Source organism: Suricata suricatta, chromosome 10 (genome assembly GCF_006229205.1).
Source record: "Suricata suricatta isolate VVHF042 chromosome 10, meerkat_22Aug2017_6uvM2_HiC, whole genome shotgun sequence".
Taxonomy (NCBI): domain Eukaryota; kingdom Metazoa; phylum Chordata; class Mammalia; order Carnivora; family Herpestidae; genus Suricata; species Suricata suricatta.
In genome coordinates, this window is record NC_043709.1 from 23,936,451 (window position 1) to 23,951,455 (window position 15,005).

The 15,005-nt window shown below is 43.9% G+C and overlaps 1 protein-coding gene across 4 annotated transcripts; it reads right to left on the bottom strand.

Annotated features, from left to right (window-relative positions):
- AMDHD1 (amidohydrolase domain containing 1) lies at positions 1–14,999 on the bottom strand. 4 transcript variants are annotated; one of them, XM_029954276.1, is made up of 9 exons: positions 14,844–14,999; positions 13,224–13,330; positions 11,756–11,820; positions 9,294–9,571; positions 8,421–8,646; positions 6,056–6,180; positions 2,433–2,631; positions 1,712–1,872; positions 1–843 (listed from the first exon to the last, which is right to left on the bottom strand). In XM_029954276.1, exons 1-9 carry the CDS (start codon positions 14,978–14,980, stop codon positions 756–758), a joined length of 1,386 nt encoding a protein of 461 aa, XP_029810136.1. In that variant the 5' UTR covers positions 14,981–14,999; the 3' UTR covers positions 1–755. The 4 variants fall into 4 exon arrangements, with proteins under 4 accessions (XP_029810136.1, XP_029810137.1, XP_029810138.1 ...); XM_029954277.1 differs by having other exon boundaries at positions 2–843; positions 2,433–2,526; XM_029954278.1 differs by lacking the exon at positions 11,756–11,820 and having other exon boundaries at positions 3–843; positions 14,844–14,925.
- Positions 15,000–15,005: the final 6 nt, after the last annotated feature.

The following is a 15,005-nucleotide window of genomic DNA, read 5'->3' on the forward strand; positions in this document are numbered from 1 at the left end:
ACAACAATAATGACAACAAATATTTATTGAGAGATAAAGAAAATTTTGTTATACATTTATAATGTGAACAATCAAAAACTTAAAAATGACTTTTAAAAATCACATTAATGGATTTGGTCAAAAATGCATCCTTTTGAGGAAGGCCCCGGTACCCATGTATAAATTGACAAGCGTTGAAATCTGCTGTGAAGCTCTGTTGTTAGAGTTGAGAAGAAATTAGAAATAGGACACCCTCCCATCGGAGACACTGATTCATTCAAAGAACACCTGTAAAGAGGAACTCTGTGGGAAAAGGACTAGCCTGTTAGAAGGCTACGCTTGCTTCACTTGGGGCATAGCGCTTGGATTTCTCACTATCCCGCAGTTTTCACTAAATGTAGTTTAAAAACTGAAGCTTGAAAAGCAGAAATAAAATGCGATTTCCAAGACATGTCTACCTAACTGCCAATCTGCTTTCCCCACAAAGGCATTTTGGTGATACTCCATCACATTAATCTTCAAAATGTTTGTAACAAATCTCTGTGAAATGAGTTAATGTCCTGAGATTATGATCTAAATGATTTACCTATTTATATGTCCAGGTGCACATGTTGAAAGAAAATAGATTTCTCTCTTGGTTTTTTTCAAGTGGATTAACAAAGCACTGAAATGTATCTAAGTGGCATCACTCTGGTAAATTATGGTGGCATTTTAACTTTTACGACAACTGCATTTTCTTATATAGTTGAAGAGGCTTCTCTTTCCTTTCCAAGCTTTCATTTTCTGTAGATGACTTTTCCTTTAGCTATAACATATTCAATTAATTCATGATGGCCTCCAAACTGGTAAATCAAATGCTCCCACCTAGAAGGAAATCAAAGGTACTTTAATGCATACAAGTCAAAATTACCCCTTTGTCAATAAATGCTAATTTAAAAATACGTTCTCTAAAAATGTCTTTATACTTTGTCATTGATATTTGGGCTTTTAAAACAAATAGTAGATTATATGATAACTGGTCTAGGACTTAAATATGGTTTAATGATGTTAAAGTATTTGTCCTTAACATATTTGATCTGATTAAGGGATGTACGAAAAGTAACATCAGCATTATTTTCAATAGAGAGAGTGAGAAGTGGAATTAAAGAGCCGCTTTCTTCTGTCCAACATCAAGTCCAAGGACTGCAATAGGCTTGCTAGGGTCAAAGAGCCACAGGATTAACAACTTTAGAACTTAGAAAAATAAGACTCGGTTGTCACATTGAAGGCCCAGTTGGCAGCAGGCTGCAGGTGAGTGACCAGGGGCAGGAAAATTAAGCAAGCCTTTGGGGTTCTGGTAAGAGAGAGAGGAAGCCGGAGAGGCAACGAATCGGAACCAGGCTGACAAGCCAGAGCTGGGACGCGCGTGCCCAGCACAAGCAGTCGGTCGGAACTCTAGCGGAAAAGCTTGCACCAGGGGGCACGAGTCCAAAAGCCAGGTCAACAGAACAAAAACCTGAAGATCCATGAAAGATGGAAGCCAGATGAAGACACTGGACAATCCGGTCTCCTCTGAGTGGGTTAGGATCTGCAGAGAGACTTTCTGGTTACAAAGGGATGATGATAAAGGAGATTGGGGAGCTTCTGCGCCTACACAGAGCCTGCCGCGAATAATTAGCAGAAACAGCATTTAATCCCAGTCTGTATATTAAACGGACATATAATAAAATAGGTCAGTTGGGAGAGCACTCACCTGGACGAATTGATGATAATGAGATCTCCCTGTTTACCAACTTCCAGAGATCCGTGTGTGTGAGATTTTCCCAGGGCGTAAGCTGCATTGATGGTGGCGGCCGCCAAGGCCTCGGGCATGGACATTCTCATGTTCACACAGGCCAGATGCATGACCAGTGGCTAAGGCAGGAGAGAACAGCGTTAGAGGAGAGTAATACAATGGCAACTGCTACCTGGGACATTTCCCAACACGGCACAGCCAATAACGGAGATGAAATGTCTAGGAGGAACCGGCCAAACTGGTATGAGAAAAATTAATTCACACGTAAAGATTCTTATGCTTTGGAAAAGATCCTTTTATTAGTACAGATTTCCCACCCTCATTCCCCCATGTATTATTTACTCACTCTTCAAGGCCACTAAGCTCCCTTCCGCACTCACTAAAACTTCTTTGAGCTTGTGCTAACCTCCAAGACAGAAATAAGCCATTGTCAAACCACAATGCCTAAGACTGAATCAAAAAATTATGCAGGTGGAAACTTTCTCCCCCCTCTGTATGCCTGGATGCATTCATGTGGTGCAGAAGTATCCAAGTACCCTGCCGTCTATACTTTTTTTGTTTCACAGGAAGATATTTTTTAGATCTTTGGAACGTTTTAACAGTTAGTGAACTCTTTTTAAATTATACACTTGGTAGAAGATTGACTCTCTGCTCAGAAAGGCACATTAAAAATAATTACCATTGAAAAGCAATATGCGTTAGGGTTGAAATCACTGCCCAGAGCAACTATTACACCTTCATCTAACATCTTCCTAGCCCGAGGTTGCTTCAGTCTAAGACGAGGGAAGTAAAAAAAGATGTCAGTCTCTGAAAGTGGAACTTCTGCAGACCAGATGCTCGGAATGGAAGCAGACTTAAGATATCCAACCCCTTGTGTTCTGGAAGAAGAAACAGAAACTCAAGTTAAGTGATTAATAGTCAAGTGGAAGCCCAGGGCTCCTGACTTTTACCATTCTGCTTTGGAAGTGACTTGGCTATGATTAACCTCTTTAATTTGGGAGTGTTTATTTTGGCAATTTTTTAATGTTTACTTATTCATTTAGAAAGAGAGAGAGAGAGAGAGAGAGAGAGAGAGAGAGAGCGCGCGCACAGGAGCACAAGCAGGGGAGGGGCCGAAAGAGAGAATCCCAATGAGGCTCCACATTAGCGCAGGACCGCTATATGCGGATCAAATTCACAAACCCCTGAGATCATGACCTGAGCCAAGATCAAGAGTCAGCGCTTAACCAACTGAGCCGCACAGGTGCCCCTATTTTGGCAATCTTTATACACATCCAGAGATTCTTACTAAGGAAGAAAAATACAACCTAAACTTTTTCAAATGTAACAAACTATTTTTTGACTCCCAGATATTAACGATGAAATTTAAGAAAATGCTATTTTTAGTAACTTCCATTCTGTAATTTTTTAATTCCTATTTCTCTCCCTCCTTGGGCAGGGGGGTAGGGGGAAGGGTCTTGAACATGTTTTGTAGGCCCTTTAAAATCTTGAGGGCTCAAGAATCTAATATGTAAAATATTTGTGCTTTTTCTGGGGCACATGGCTCCCTGACTTCCTTGGCACAATATTATTTGTCCTTTAGGATATGACTCAAAAGTTATGTCACAGATAAACAACGCCAAACAATAGTTAACATGGTGAAGACAAACTGTATTCAGTAATAACTACTGCGAAAGGGAAACTGAGTCCTGTGTGCACTTTTGATTTGTGTAGAGCTAACGGGGTGTTTTAAGAAAGAACAAGGACATTGGGAGGCAGAAGGGGCAGGGGGAGTTGAGCAGAGTCAAGGAAGTGAAAATTTTCTAAAACCGGGAGAGGTTGGTCAGTGGGACCTGGGGTTGTTAACTGGCACTTCTCTGGAGAAGAAACCAACTTCTACCTTGACAGTGAGAGGCAGGGGGGTAAGTTGGTGTAGTGTACCCAGCAGGCTGGGAACTAGAGAGAGTTTTCTTCTTGAATGTTTGCCTTTCGAGATGGCTTTCAGGTCCTGGAGAAGACAATCCTGCCTGGGTGGTGGAAGATTTCTATCTCAAAGGAGCAGAGAAAGAATTTACAATTGCAAGCTTTGTAAAGTTACTGCTCTAGGAGGAAGTCCAGGGGTCTAGCTGCCTATCATCGGATTCTGTTGGAACAAACACTACTTCCGCTGTCAGGCAGGCTTTCTTAGGCAGGCACTTTAAGGGGCACGGGTGATCCTAGGGGTGCAGGCCTTAATAATCAGACACTAGGCTACTGTTTACTCAGGCTCACAGTATTGGCGGGAGAAGGACAGATAAAATTAGTTGTGCTGAGAGTCTACTGGTTTTATATGCCAAGACTGAGGCCCTTGCAACATTCACAGTGTACGACTGACAATTTGCAGGACTACCTGAGATGATGTTCCTCAACTAGGATGATATATGAGAGGAAGTGGGTGAAGCAGAGAGAAGGGTGAGGAAAGGTAGAGCTTGAAATTTCCCCACGGTTCATTCTGATGGCCTCCCCTTCCCTTCCAGAAAACTGAGGCTGTGGAAATGTCAAGGGAGTGCCAGAAAAATGAAGGTGAATGTATCCTGAATAAATTTAAACAGTATACACAAAGATGCATAAAATAATGATTAATGAAGCCCTCAAGTAGCATAAGCCAACTGTTACTCTGGAAATGAGAGTCAAGAGAATTCAGGGCAGGGGCACCTGGGTGGCTCAGTTGGTTGAGCGTCTGACCTTGGCTCAGTTCATGATCTCGTGGTTCATGAGTTCGAGCCTCACATCAGGCTGGCTGCTGTCAGCGCAGAGCCCACTTCCGATCCTCTGTCCGCCTCTCTCTCTCCCCGTCCTCCACTTGTGCATGTTCCCTCTCTATCTCTCTCTCAAAAACAAATAAACATTTAGAGAGGGGGGAAAAAGAGAGAATTCAGGGCATGGCATCTCACTTTCTCTCTGCCTCCCTCCCAGTTGTGCACTCTCTCTCTCTCTCCCTAAAAATAAATATATAAAGAGGAGAGAGAGAGAGAGAGAGAGAGAGAGAGAGAAAGAGAAGAGAAAGAGAAATTCAGGGCATGGCCGGGAGCCCTGCAAATTGCTCCTGTTGGAGAGATCAGAAAATACCAGAACGGAGAAGCCACACAGAAAAGTGTGGCCTTCTCTGTGATTTTTCCTGTTGTCCAAACTGGGTGGTCAACCCATCTTGCAGTGACCACAGATGGCAGCCGCCTCTGGCAGTGGGACACAGTTCCAACTTTTATTGCTTAGCTGCCCTTCATATGTCAAGTCTCGTTTCATCTTAAGGGATTCAGGTGAGTTGAAAGTGTTCCTTGGTTGATGGAAAATTAACAAGATTAAGTATTAATTGATGACTTCAACTGAGGACTACTGAGACTCGCTTAAATGCCAAGATACCAAGGACTATTACTGATTGATATTCCTTGGTCATAATCTACATTATGTCTACTCTTTAAGAGAATAGAAATAATAAGATAAATGTATAAGATTATACATATCTGTATTTGAGAAAATCATACTGTATTTGAGAAAAGCACTGCAGTATTCCTTTCTTCTCTCTTATGAAGATTACTCAAAACCTGGCTTTGCGATCCCCAAAGCAGAGGGTCCCAACCCCGGCCCAGTTCATAATTGTGGCCGGGTAATCCTCTGTGGTGGGAGGCTGGTCCCTGCACTGTGGGGATGTTTAGGTGCATCCCTGGCCTCTACCCACTAGATGCCAGCAGCGCCCCCTAGTTGTGACAACCCAAGCTGCCCATAGACCTGGTCCAACGTCCGAAACAGCATGTTATGAAAATGGACTGTGGACCAGGTGTATTCAATCCAAGGGGGGCAAACAGCAAAATTCCTGGGGAGATTTCACAAAATATACTTAGACATCTCCTTTTCTCCCACCCCAGGGATTTGTGAGGATTGTGGTTCCTACTTGCATCCTCTTAGAAAACAGCTCCTTCAGGCACTGAACACTGCTAAATATCTTCAACATGTTATGCATTTTTAAATGAAAACAATGAAACAATGAAAGCCCATTTCATTGTTGTCTAATGATAAAAGTGATGCATATTGATGTTTAATTGGAAAATTCCAAAGAAGTGGGGAAAAAAATGAAAGAGCTCCACTCTTCCCAATAATCCCGCCACTCAAAGGCTATTTGGGTCCAAGCTCTTTCCTCTGGGTAATGCATTTCTGTACATGACTCTGGAATTGGCATCTCCCATGGGCTCAGCTTTCCTGATCTGCACTTTTATGGAATTTGGAAGGGCAGTGAAATGGTGTTTAGACATCTTGCTCTGCATGCTCACAGCTTGCCCGGCAGCTCACCTCAGCATGTAGGCCGTGGTGGGCAGAAGGATGGCGGAGGTCCCCGCCGTTGCCATGGCAGCGATGCCTTCATCGCTCACTTCTTCCAGGTGACTGATGGCCCGGGCTCCCAGCTCAGCCCCGAGCTAAGCAGAATGGGCAGAGAGAGAAAGTTTCACCAACAGCAAAAAACAATCAATAAAGTGCCAGAACATTGTTTTCCCTGCAAAAATAAACTGCACTCTATTAGGAAAATTTCTTGGCAATTGCCTCTTGGAAACAGAAGCTTTATTGGTAATAAAATCTGATTCTTATAGCATCATAAAAACACAATAAAGAAAGATATATTGGATTGCATTGCACTCAGAAAACAGATCAGTTAAGAAAATAAACTTTTAAAATGGAATTGTATGCATAATTTGAGAATGTCTATTTGAGCTTGAGTCTCTCCAGGTTAAAAGTCTGGGCTTGTCAGAGGAATACCATGAGGAGGTAACGTTATAGTGATAATGAGAACATGACATTAAAGTGAGTCTCAGCTTGACATTTCCTCTCTCAATCTCTCTCTCTCTCACACACACACACACACACACACACACACACACACACACACTGCCCCAGTCTGAAAGGTGATATGATAAGCACTCCAAGGCAAGGAAAGTAGACTAATTTCTGACATTACACCATGGCCCAGGGAGGCAGCGATGCCCACGCCAGGGCAGGAAAGAGCGGGGCCCCCGCATGAGCAGCTCGCTCAGATCTAAAAGCATTTTGGTTTGGGGCTCTGGAGAGTCCAGTGTTCCATAGACAGACTCTGTTCCCAAGGGGGAGTTTCTTTCTAACCTTGGAATCACCTTCACTGTTCCAAACTTGATTTGTTCATCCTGGGTACTGACCTCTATTGATTTAACTCTCCAGTCACTCTCTATGACCAAAAGTATCTTGTTGGCCACCTAGTTCACATTCATTCAAGAAACATTCAACAAATATTTACTCTCTAAAGGCTGTCTGTATGGCAGGCATCGTGCTAACCCCCAGGGACAGGGCTGCGAAGGCGCGGGCACAGTCCTCGGCGTGTTTACAGTCCAGTAGGGGTCACAGAGGCGATTTGAACACAGCGGGACAAGCACAGGGAGGGACTATAACCCATTCTTGGGGAGATCTGGATCCCAGAGAAGTGGTAGCTAAGATGAAACATGGAGGGGAGTCAGAGTGAGCCAGACAAGGGACACTCAGATTAGAGAAAGCAAATTCCGAGGCATGGGGTATCAGGTGTAAGAAAACTATTTACTGCGGCTGGTTCATGGTAAAGGGGGCAAAGAGGAAGTTGGGAGGTGAGCAAGAGCTGGGTCCTGGTAAGCCTACAGGTGCTGAGTTTAGAATTCATCCCGCCAGCCCTGGTGAGCCTTGCAGGCGTTTTCGGCAATGGAGAGGAAGATGAGATGCACCACAGGGAATGGATTGAAGAGCAGGAAGTGTGGAGGCAAGGAGAAGAGCTGTTGCGGGAGCCCAGCTGAGACCTGGTGGTGGTTTGATCGAGGCAGTAGGGTGAAGAGAAGTAGACCGAGAGATACTCAGGAGGCAAACGGGGAGCTCTTGCAGGTTGGTTGAAATGTGACGGGTAAGCAGGTGAGGAGACCAAGTGATGTCCAAGTTTTTGACTTAGGCAATACATAGGTAAATGGGGTCATTTACTGGACAGGAAACACAGGACAAGATTTGGAAGTGATATTAAGAGATCACTTCATGTTGTGGTTGAGACACCTGTGGAGTATCATATCTGTATTTATGCCCCAAGGGCAGCTATTTACTTTGCTCCAGGGTTTAGAGGAGCAACATCAAGACTCACAACTGAGTGGATTTTGTCTATTTAATTCACTGCTGAATTCTCAATGCCTAGAACAGTGCCTGGCACACAGCACACACTCAAGTGTTTGTTGCAAGCATGAATAAACGAATCTGAGCAAGACGTACAGATCAGAAAATCATCCTGTGACTCTGTGACTATTAATGGTGTGCTCCACCAACATTCATGGGGGCTGCCACAGAAAATGCCCAGAAGCCACACGTGAAATTACTGAACTCTGCCAGTGTGGCTTTGTGCTCCAACCAAGCAGTGTTTTGAATTTGACAAACAAGATCACAAAGGTACTTCTTTTCCTGCTAATACTACCAGCAGGTGATAATAAAAGTAAATGGCTGGCAAAAAAGTAAATTTCTAATAGAGGTCAGGGATTCTAAGTCTCAACCAGACCAACCTTTGCATTATTCAAATGAATTCTCCCAGTCTCTCTCTTTTTGGAAGGCTACTCCTAACTCTGAACAAACTAAGGAAGTTTTCTATCGCATGAGTCTTGACAAAGGAAAAGCCAAAGGTCAACCGCACCTCAGCAGCCTTCATAGGATGGAGTTCATCCCCATGGAAGTTAATCTGTAATCCTAGATCTTTTCCACTTTGAAGAATCCTTCTGGTGGAATTGAGATCAAAGACGCCTTTCTCACAGAATACATCTATGTTGTCCACGTGTATTTCCCCACGGCTGCCAAGTTCCTTCAGCTTTGGGAGGTGGTTATTGATGATTTCGTCAGCAGCTTCTGTAGCGGTCTTTCCTCTGAGGGAAGAAAATGAGATGACATGGGGGAAATTTTTTTTTAATTGAAGAAAGGCTTTTCTGGCACTTGAAGAACCTGACAAACTGTAGGCAAATGATCCTAAGATAGAGAAATAATTAAAGCTGTAACTTAGGAGTCTTAACAATCAGGATATAGCAGGTGTTATTGACAAGACTTCTGCATGCGCCGATCCTGGATAGAGACTCAATGACTCAGCTCAAACATGCTGAGTGCCCTTGCCTTATAGATTTGATCTGTGTCCTACAGAGTGTTACTCTGAACCTCTAACGTGCAATTATGTTGTCATGGGCAACTATTTAAAGTAATACCTGTCGTTTTAAAGGATCTATAAGGGGGGGGGGCATTGCTTTTTGTTAACTGAAAGAGTTTTGAACATCCCTTCCTCTTTCATCATTAGGGGACTAGTAAACTGATAGGTCTGGTGGGGATCACCTTCCTAAAACCACCCGCTGCAAGCCGTCTATTGGAATCAGATCACCTTTCTAAAGGCTTCTACTGAACTCCTCTGTAAGAACTACAGCGCAGATTCACCCCACCTCCATGAGAACGCAATCCCACTTAGGCACCCTTCCTTCTTTGTTGTCAATGCCCCAAATCAAAGCCGGATTCCGCAGGTTGAGGTTACTTTGGCACCGAGTGAGCCCCGCAATAAGTGGCTGAGATGCCGATGGGCCCCTGGCGCCGAGCGCGCTCAATCACACGCAGCATCTTGAGCTCGGTCTCCAGGTTGAGGCCATATCCGCTCTTGCACTCCACCAGCGTGGTCCCCGCCCTCATCATGCACTGCAGCCGCTGCTGGAATGAGCAGAAGAGCTCCTCCTCCGACGCTTGGCGCGTGTGCTCCACGGTGAAGTTGATGCCTCCTCCAGCCTGATGAATATCCATGTACGTGGCTCCTGCCAACTGAACACAGGGCTCATCCTTAGGCCGGTGACAGGCGCGAGGTTGCAGGCAGGTCCATTCAGGGCTGACACTCAAAATGATTTAACAATTGATATGTCAGGGACACGAGCAGATCAGAAAGGATGCTGGGACACACAGCCGTGGAAACCCCTACTCTGCCAGGGCGGTGGGGGGCCTACGGAGGATGGGCACCTCAGGAAGGCCTGGGGTTGCAGAAATGGGAGATGTGGTGGGGAGCACTTCCGGTCTCAGGCAGCAGCAACAATTTACCAGCCAGCCCATGAGTATTTCAGTATTTTAATAACCCATTTGGCCCCAATATGTACCAGCTGACTCTGTCTATCCACAGCACCAATGAATGAGACAACAAAGCTTAGGCAATTCAGGAACTCCCCTGCAGCTATTCCAAATAGCCATTGATGAGACGCACAGGGGTTCCACCTCTCAGCATTTGCCACTAGAGTTTGGGGTCTGACCTCTGTGACTCAAGCAAAAAGGTCTTTCTGGGATCCTGTTGGGCTCCAGTTACTCTGGGCAGCAAGGAGTCTGGTGCAAAAAAAAAAAAGTATGCCAACCTGGGATCCCCCAGAATTTTTCATCTGGGTTCTACCATGGCGAGCTGGTGAGCTCACTCAACACTAGCCCTTCTCCAGACCTCACGTTTCCCCATCTATGTAATGAGATGTTTGGACTGCAAATCTCTAGGGTTGCTTTTTGGCTCTGAAAGTCTGTGATTTAATAAAGAAGTCTTAAAAACAGCTCTAGTATGTGGGACACCTGGGTGGCTCAGTTGGTTAGACATCCAACTTCGGCACAGGTCACGATCTCAGAGTTTGTGAGTTCAGTCCCTGCATCCGGCTCACTGCTGTCAGCACAGAGCCTGCTTTGGATCCTCTGTCCCCCTCTCTCTCTGCTCCTTCCCTGCTTGTTTTCTCTCTCTCTCTCAAAAGCAAAACAAGAAAAACAGCTCTAACGTATTGAAGAAGGTACACAATATCTAAAGCAATTTCTTAGCTGTAAGGATGTATGCTTAAAACCAATGTGAAGAAAAGAGATGGAAGAACCCCAAATGCATACTGCTAAGTGAAAGAAGCAATCTGAAAAGGCTACACACTGCATGATTCCAACTATATGATGTTCTGGGAAAGGTAATACAATGGAAACAGTAGAAGGATCAGTGGCTATCGGCTATCACGGGTTGGGGGTAGAGGGATGAATAGGCAGAACACAGAGAAACTTTAGGGCAGTGAAACCACTCTGTATGTATAATGGTGGTTACGTGTCAGTATACATTTGTCCAAACCCATAGAATGTGCAGCACCATGAGAGAACACTGATAAAAACTATGGACTCAGGTAATAATGATGTGTTAATGTAGGCTCATCAACTGTAACAAAAGTACCACTCTGAGGGGGGATGTTGATAATGCAGAAGGCTAGCAGGGGTGGAGGGGTGAAATGAGGGAAGGGAAAGACAGGAGAAACTAGTGGAAAAAGGCAGTTCAGTTCTGTTTTAAAGAGAGGAGTGCATGTGTGGGGTCAGGAGGTATATGGGAAATCTTTGTGCCTCCCACTCAATTTTGCTGTGAGCCTAAAACTGCTCTGAAAAATAAAGTCTATTAGAAAGAAACAATGTGAAAATGGATTTGACCAGGGATTTGAGGGTTGACCATGGCTAATCAATGACTTGTAACACAGACTACACCTTATATTTCTTAATAAGTCTCATTTTTCAGGGAAAAGATACAAGATTTAGTTTATTTTTATGGTTAGCAATCTATTTTTCCAAGTTGGAACCAATGAATGGTGAATTTCAAACTGTTTCCCGGAGCCCTTCCAAAGGCTAGCAGGGGTGGAGGGGTGAAATGAGGGAAGGGAAAGACAGGAGAAACTAGTGGAAAAAGGCAGCTCAGTTCTGTTTTAAAGAGAGGAGTCTAATATATACATACATACATAAGGATTCTACTGCTAAAATTTTTGAAAACTATCATACTTAAATGATTGCTGGCCCTATGCATAGTGTAAAGATTTGGACAGTTCTAAGTCAGTTTCATTGTTTTATCCATTAAAATATCCATTAAAAAGAAATGCAGGCATCTGTTGCAAAATAACCTATCCACTCTTTAGAAAAAGGGGTGTCTGTATTTGTGCCTTATTTTGATTTGCCATCATTTATTGCAGTTACCTTCATTGCAAACTCGTGAACTCTTTCACCAGCCCATACTGGATGTGTGTGTGCATCCACCAAACCTGTAATCAATAAATCAGATCACTTTTAAATCTGAGAAATAGAAAGCCCTTAGATAGTAGGCAGACTATCTCGAACGCTCTTGGGAAAGCAAGTGATGGTCAGCCATCTTGGAAGATGGTGGAAGAGGAAGAATTTGTATGCTTCCCTCCACAGAGCGGAACTAAGAAGCCTCTCTGCATGGTTGGTATAGAAGGTTCTGATGGAGGAGGGAGACTCAGCATGATGAGAATATCCAATAAAGAAATACAACTCCTTTTGCCCACTAAGCCTATGCTCACCGAGCAAGCTTTTAAAACAAATGTCATAGCTATTATAGTTCAGCGAAACCAAGGACTCTATCACCAAGGAATCATGTGGCTGTGAACACAGAATACAATCCCTCCCAACTTTGGGAAGAAAAATATGGAATCAGAAACGTGAATCTTTCTTCAAAAAAAGAAATGTAGCTTAACTGAAGAGAAACCGTAAAGCAATCATTTGGACTGTTTGCTTATTCAGGTATAACTCAGTAAAGTGTGTCTTTCCAGAATATTTTAAATACCTTGTGGATTAAAAGTCTCGTTAATCGTTCTGATTGGACTAAAATCATGAATCTCTATTCAGATTGCTTTCTACTATTTTCTGCTCTTTTTCGGAAGGCTTCGCTCTGACTTTAGATCCTGACTCCCAAAAGCCAGAAGGTAGAAGCTGTATCAGATATACACAACATGTATTTAAAAATGTAAAATTTAGCTTGTATGTTTTGTATGGAACTCAATTTGTGAAACTTGTTTCCGATGATTTCATGAAACCTTAAAACATTATGTAGGAGATGATGGTTAACAAACTTTTTTCTTGTCAATCATTAAAGATATTAATAAACTTCAGTGAAATCTCCAAGGATCCCCCTCCCCAACACACACTTTTCTGCCTAAAGATGGGTTGTTTCACACTCTCTGTAAATGTAGAGTATATTCTGGTATCAAAAACAGCAGTTTGCCCTGTCTGCCTCCCATATGAAATAGATTAGCGAAGTTCTTCCAACAACAGCCTTTGGACCTAAACAACACAGCTGGTTTCTCTTTAGCATGCGCATGGAAAAAAGTCAAGTGAATGAATAAGTTTGATTCCCAGGCTGCGCTTTACCTGTCCAGCAATCTTGGGTGAGATATTTCATCCCTAAACTGGAGGTTTCTAATCTGTAACATATAGATAATGATACTCTACAGGGAAGTTATAAGGATTCAAGATGAAAACATATTTGTAAAGCAGCTTAGACATTCAGTAGTTAGAAATGCAAGGCATAGTAGCTATTCTATTTTAATTTTATTTTGAGACCCTATTTAAAACAATAGGGTGGCTACTCTTCCTCTTAATGTTACTAAAACCGGCTGCAGGGTTTCACTGAAAAAGAGGTTAATACCCGGCAAGATGCATTTCCCAGAACAGTCAATTCTTTCTTCAAATGTTTCTTCAGAAAACAGTGTTTGGATAGCATCAGCAGGACCAATGGCTTTTATAAACCCATCCCTGAAAAAAAAAATCAAGAAATAATTACGAAAGCTTGGGAAAACACTGTGGAAAAGCTGACTAATGGTTTAAAATATGTTGGCCATGTCTTTTGGTATCAGTCATCATGTACTATATTTTCTTCTTGCATTTGTGTCTTTGAAAAAAAAATGCCTCTAGAGGTGCCTGGGTGGCTCTGTTGGTTGAGTGTCCTACTTCGGCTCAGGTCATGATCTCACAGTTTGTGGGATCGAGCCCTGTGTTGAGCTCTGTGCTGAGAGCTCAGAGCCTGGAGGCTGCTTTGAATTCTGTACCTCCCTCTCTCTCTGACCCTTCCCTGCTCGCGCTGTCTCTCTCTGTCACTCAAAAAATAAATTTTAAAAAAAAAAATTTTTAAAGAAAAGAAAAAATGCCTCTAGCCACATGCAAGGCACAAAACAAAACAGAAAAACAACAAATCATGTGTCTGGAGATTGCCAGCTGTTCCGGAAGAGCAGTGTTCCCTTTTCCCCACAGTGCTAGATTCCTAAGTTTTAGCTGAACACATGACCACCCAAAATGAAGATACATTTCTGAGTTTCCCATGAGCCATGGGAGTGGCATGGGAGTCCCATGAGTGGCCATGTGACTACATTCTAAACAAAAAGATTATTTTCTTGTCCTGTTTCCTACTGTCTGGAAGGTAGACACCATAAGGAGAGTTGGGGAGGTGTAGCAGCCATCTTGGACGATGGAGTGAGTGAGAAAGAGGGTTGCTCACTGGAGACCAAGACAGTAGGGCTTCCGGACTCCATAGAGTATGGCCATCAATTAGCCCTGGATTCCTACCTCTGTGCAGTTCTCTTAACTGGTGTTAACGATTTTCAACCATAACACTGGGAATGTTTTTATCCCTTTGTTAATTAAAAACAAAACACACAGTCCCTAAAAGCTGTGCTCTTTCACAACCCTAAGCAGCCTCAGATCAGGGCTGAGCCCATCTTGTGCAATCGTGATGACTGGGGCTCTCCAATTCAAACAGGCATCCAAACTCCTTTCCCACTGCAGGCTCACCCTCCCAAACGTTGGCTGTTACTTTATTCAAGTCATTGCAGGAAGCACAGAGGCTTAATGGAGAAAAAAAAAAAAACCTGAAAAATGTCCTCTTTTCTTGGTGGCTGGACCATAATTTGCTATCACCCCAAACCATCACCATCTGAACGTTTTCCGTGGTGCTCAAGCTTTAGTGTCTAAGCAGGTTGGGCTGGAGAGTGTTTTGTGAAAAGTTAAAGTCCCAGAACTCCACCGCAGAGATGCTGATTCCAAAGATCTAGGAATAGGGAGCAGAAGGGGCGGGGGGCGTTCAGCTTGAGAGAGTTCTTTTCACCAAATGGCAGCCTGAAACTGTCACACAAGGTTAAGTAGCAACAGGTGCCTTAAAAGACAAGCCTGCAATGGCTTTCTGGATGCCGGAAAGCGTTTGCCCGGTTGCCTCCACAGCGCACAAGTTAGGGGAAGGGGGCCAAGCCGGTGCCGTCCGCGCGCGGCCACTTACGTGCCCACCACCAGGCTGGCGCCCTCCAGCACGGCCAGGCTGCGCGGCGCGTCCCCCGCCAGGAAGCGCTCGCCGCGGGCGCATACCATCACCACTTGCTGCGCGTTCTCCAGCAGGAGGCGGTGGCTGCCCGCCATGTCGCCGCGCGCCGCGGGTCTCCGG

Coding starts and splice junctions, on each gene's coding strand:
- AMDHD1 (XM_029954276.1), bottom strand. CDS start 14,980: ATGGCGGGCAGCCACCGCCTCCTGCTGGAGAACGCGCAGCAAGTGGTG. Junction 13,331..14,843: donor GCCAGCCTGGTGGTGGGCAC/GTAAGTGGCCGC, acceptor TTTTTTTTTCAG/GGATGGGTTTATAAAAGCCA. Junction 8,647..9,293: donor GGGGCTCACTCGGTGCCAAA/GTAACCTCAACC, acceptor TTCTTCCCTCAG/AGGAAAGACCGCTACAGAAG.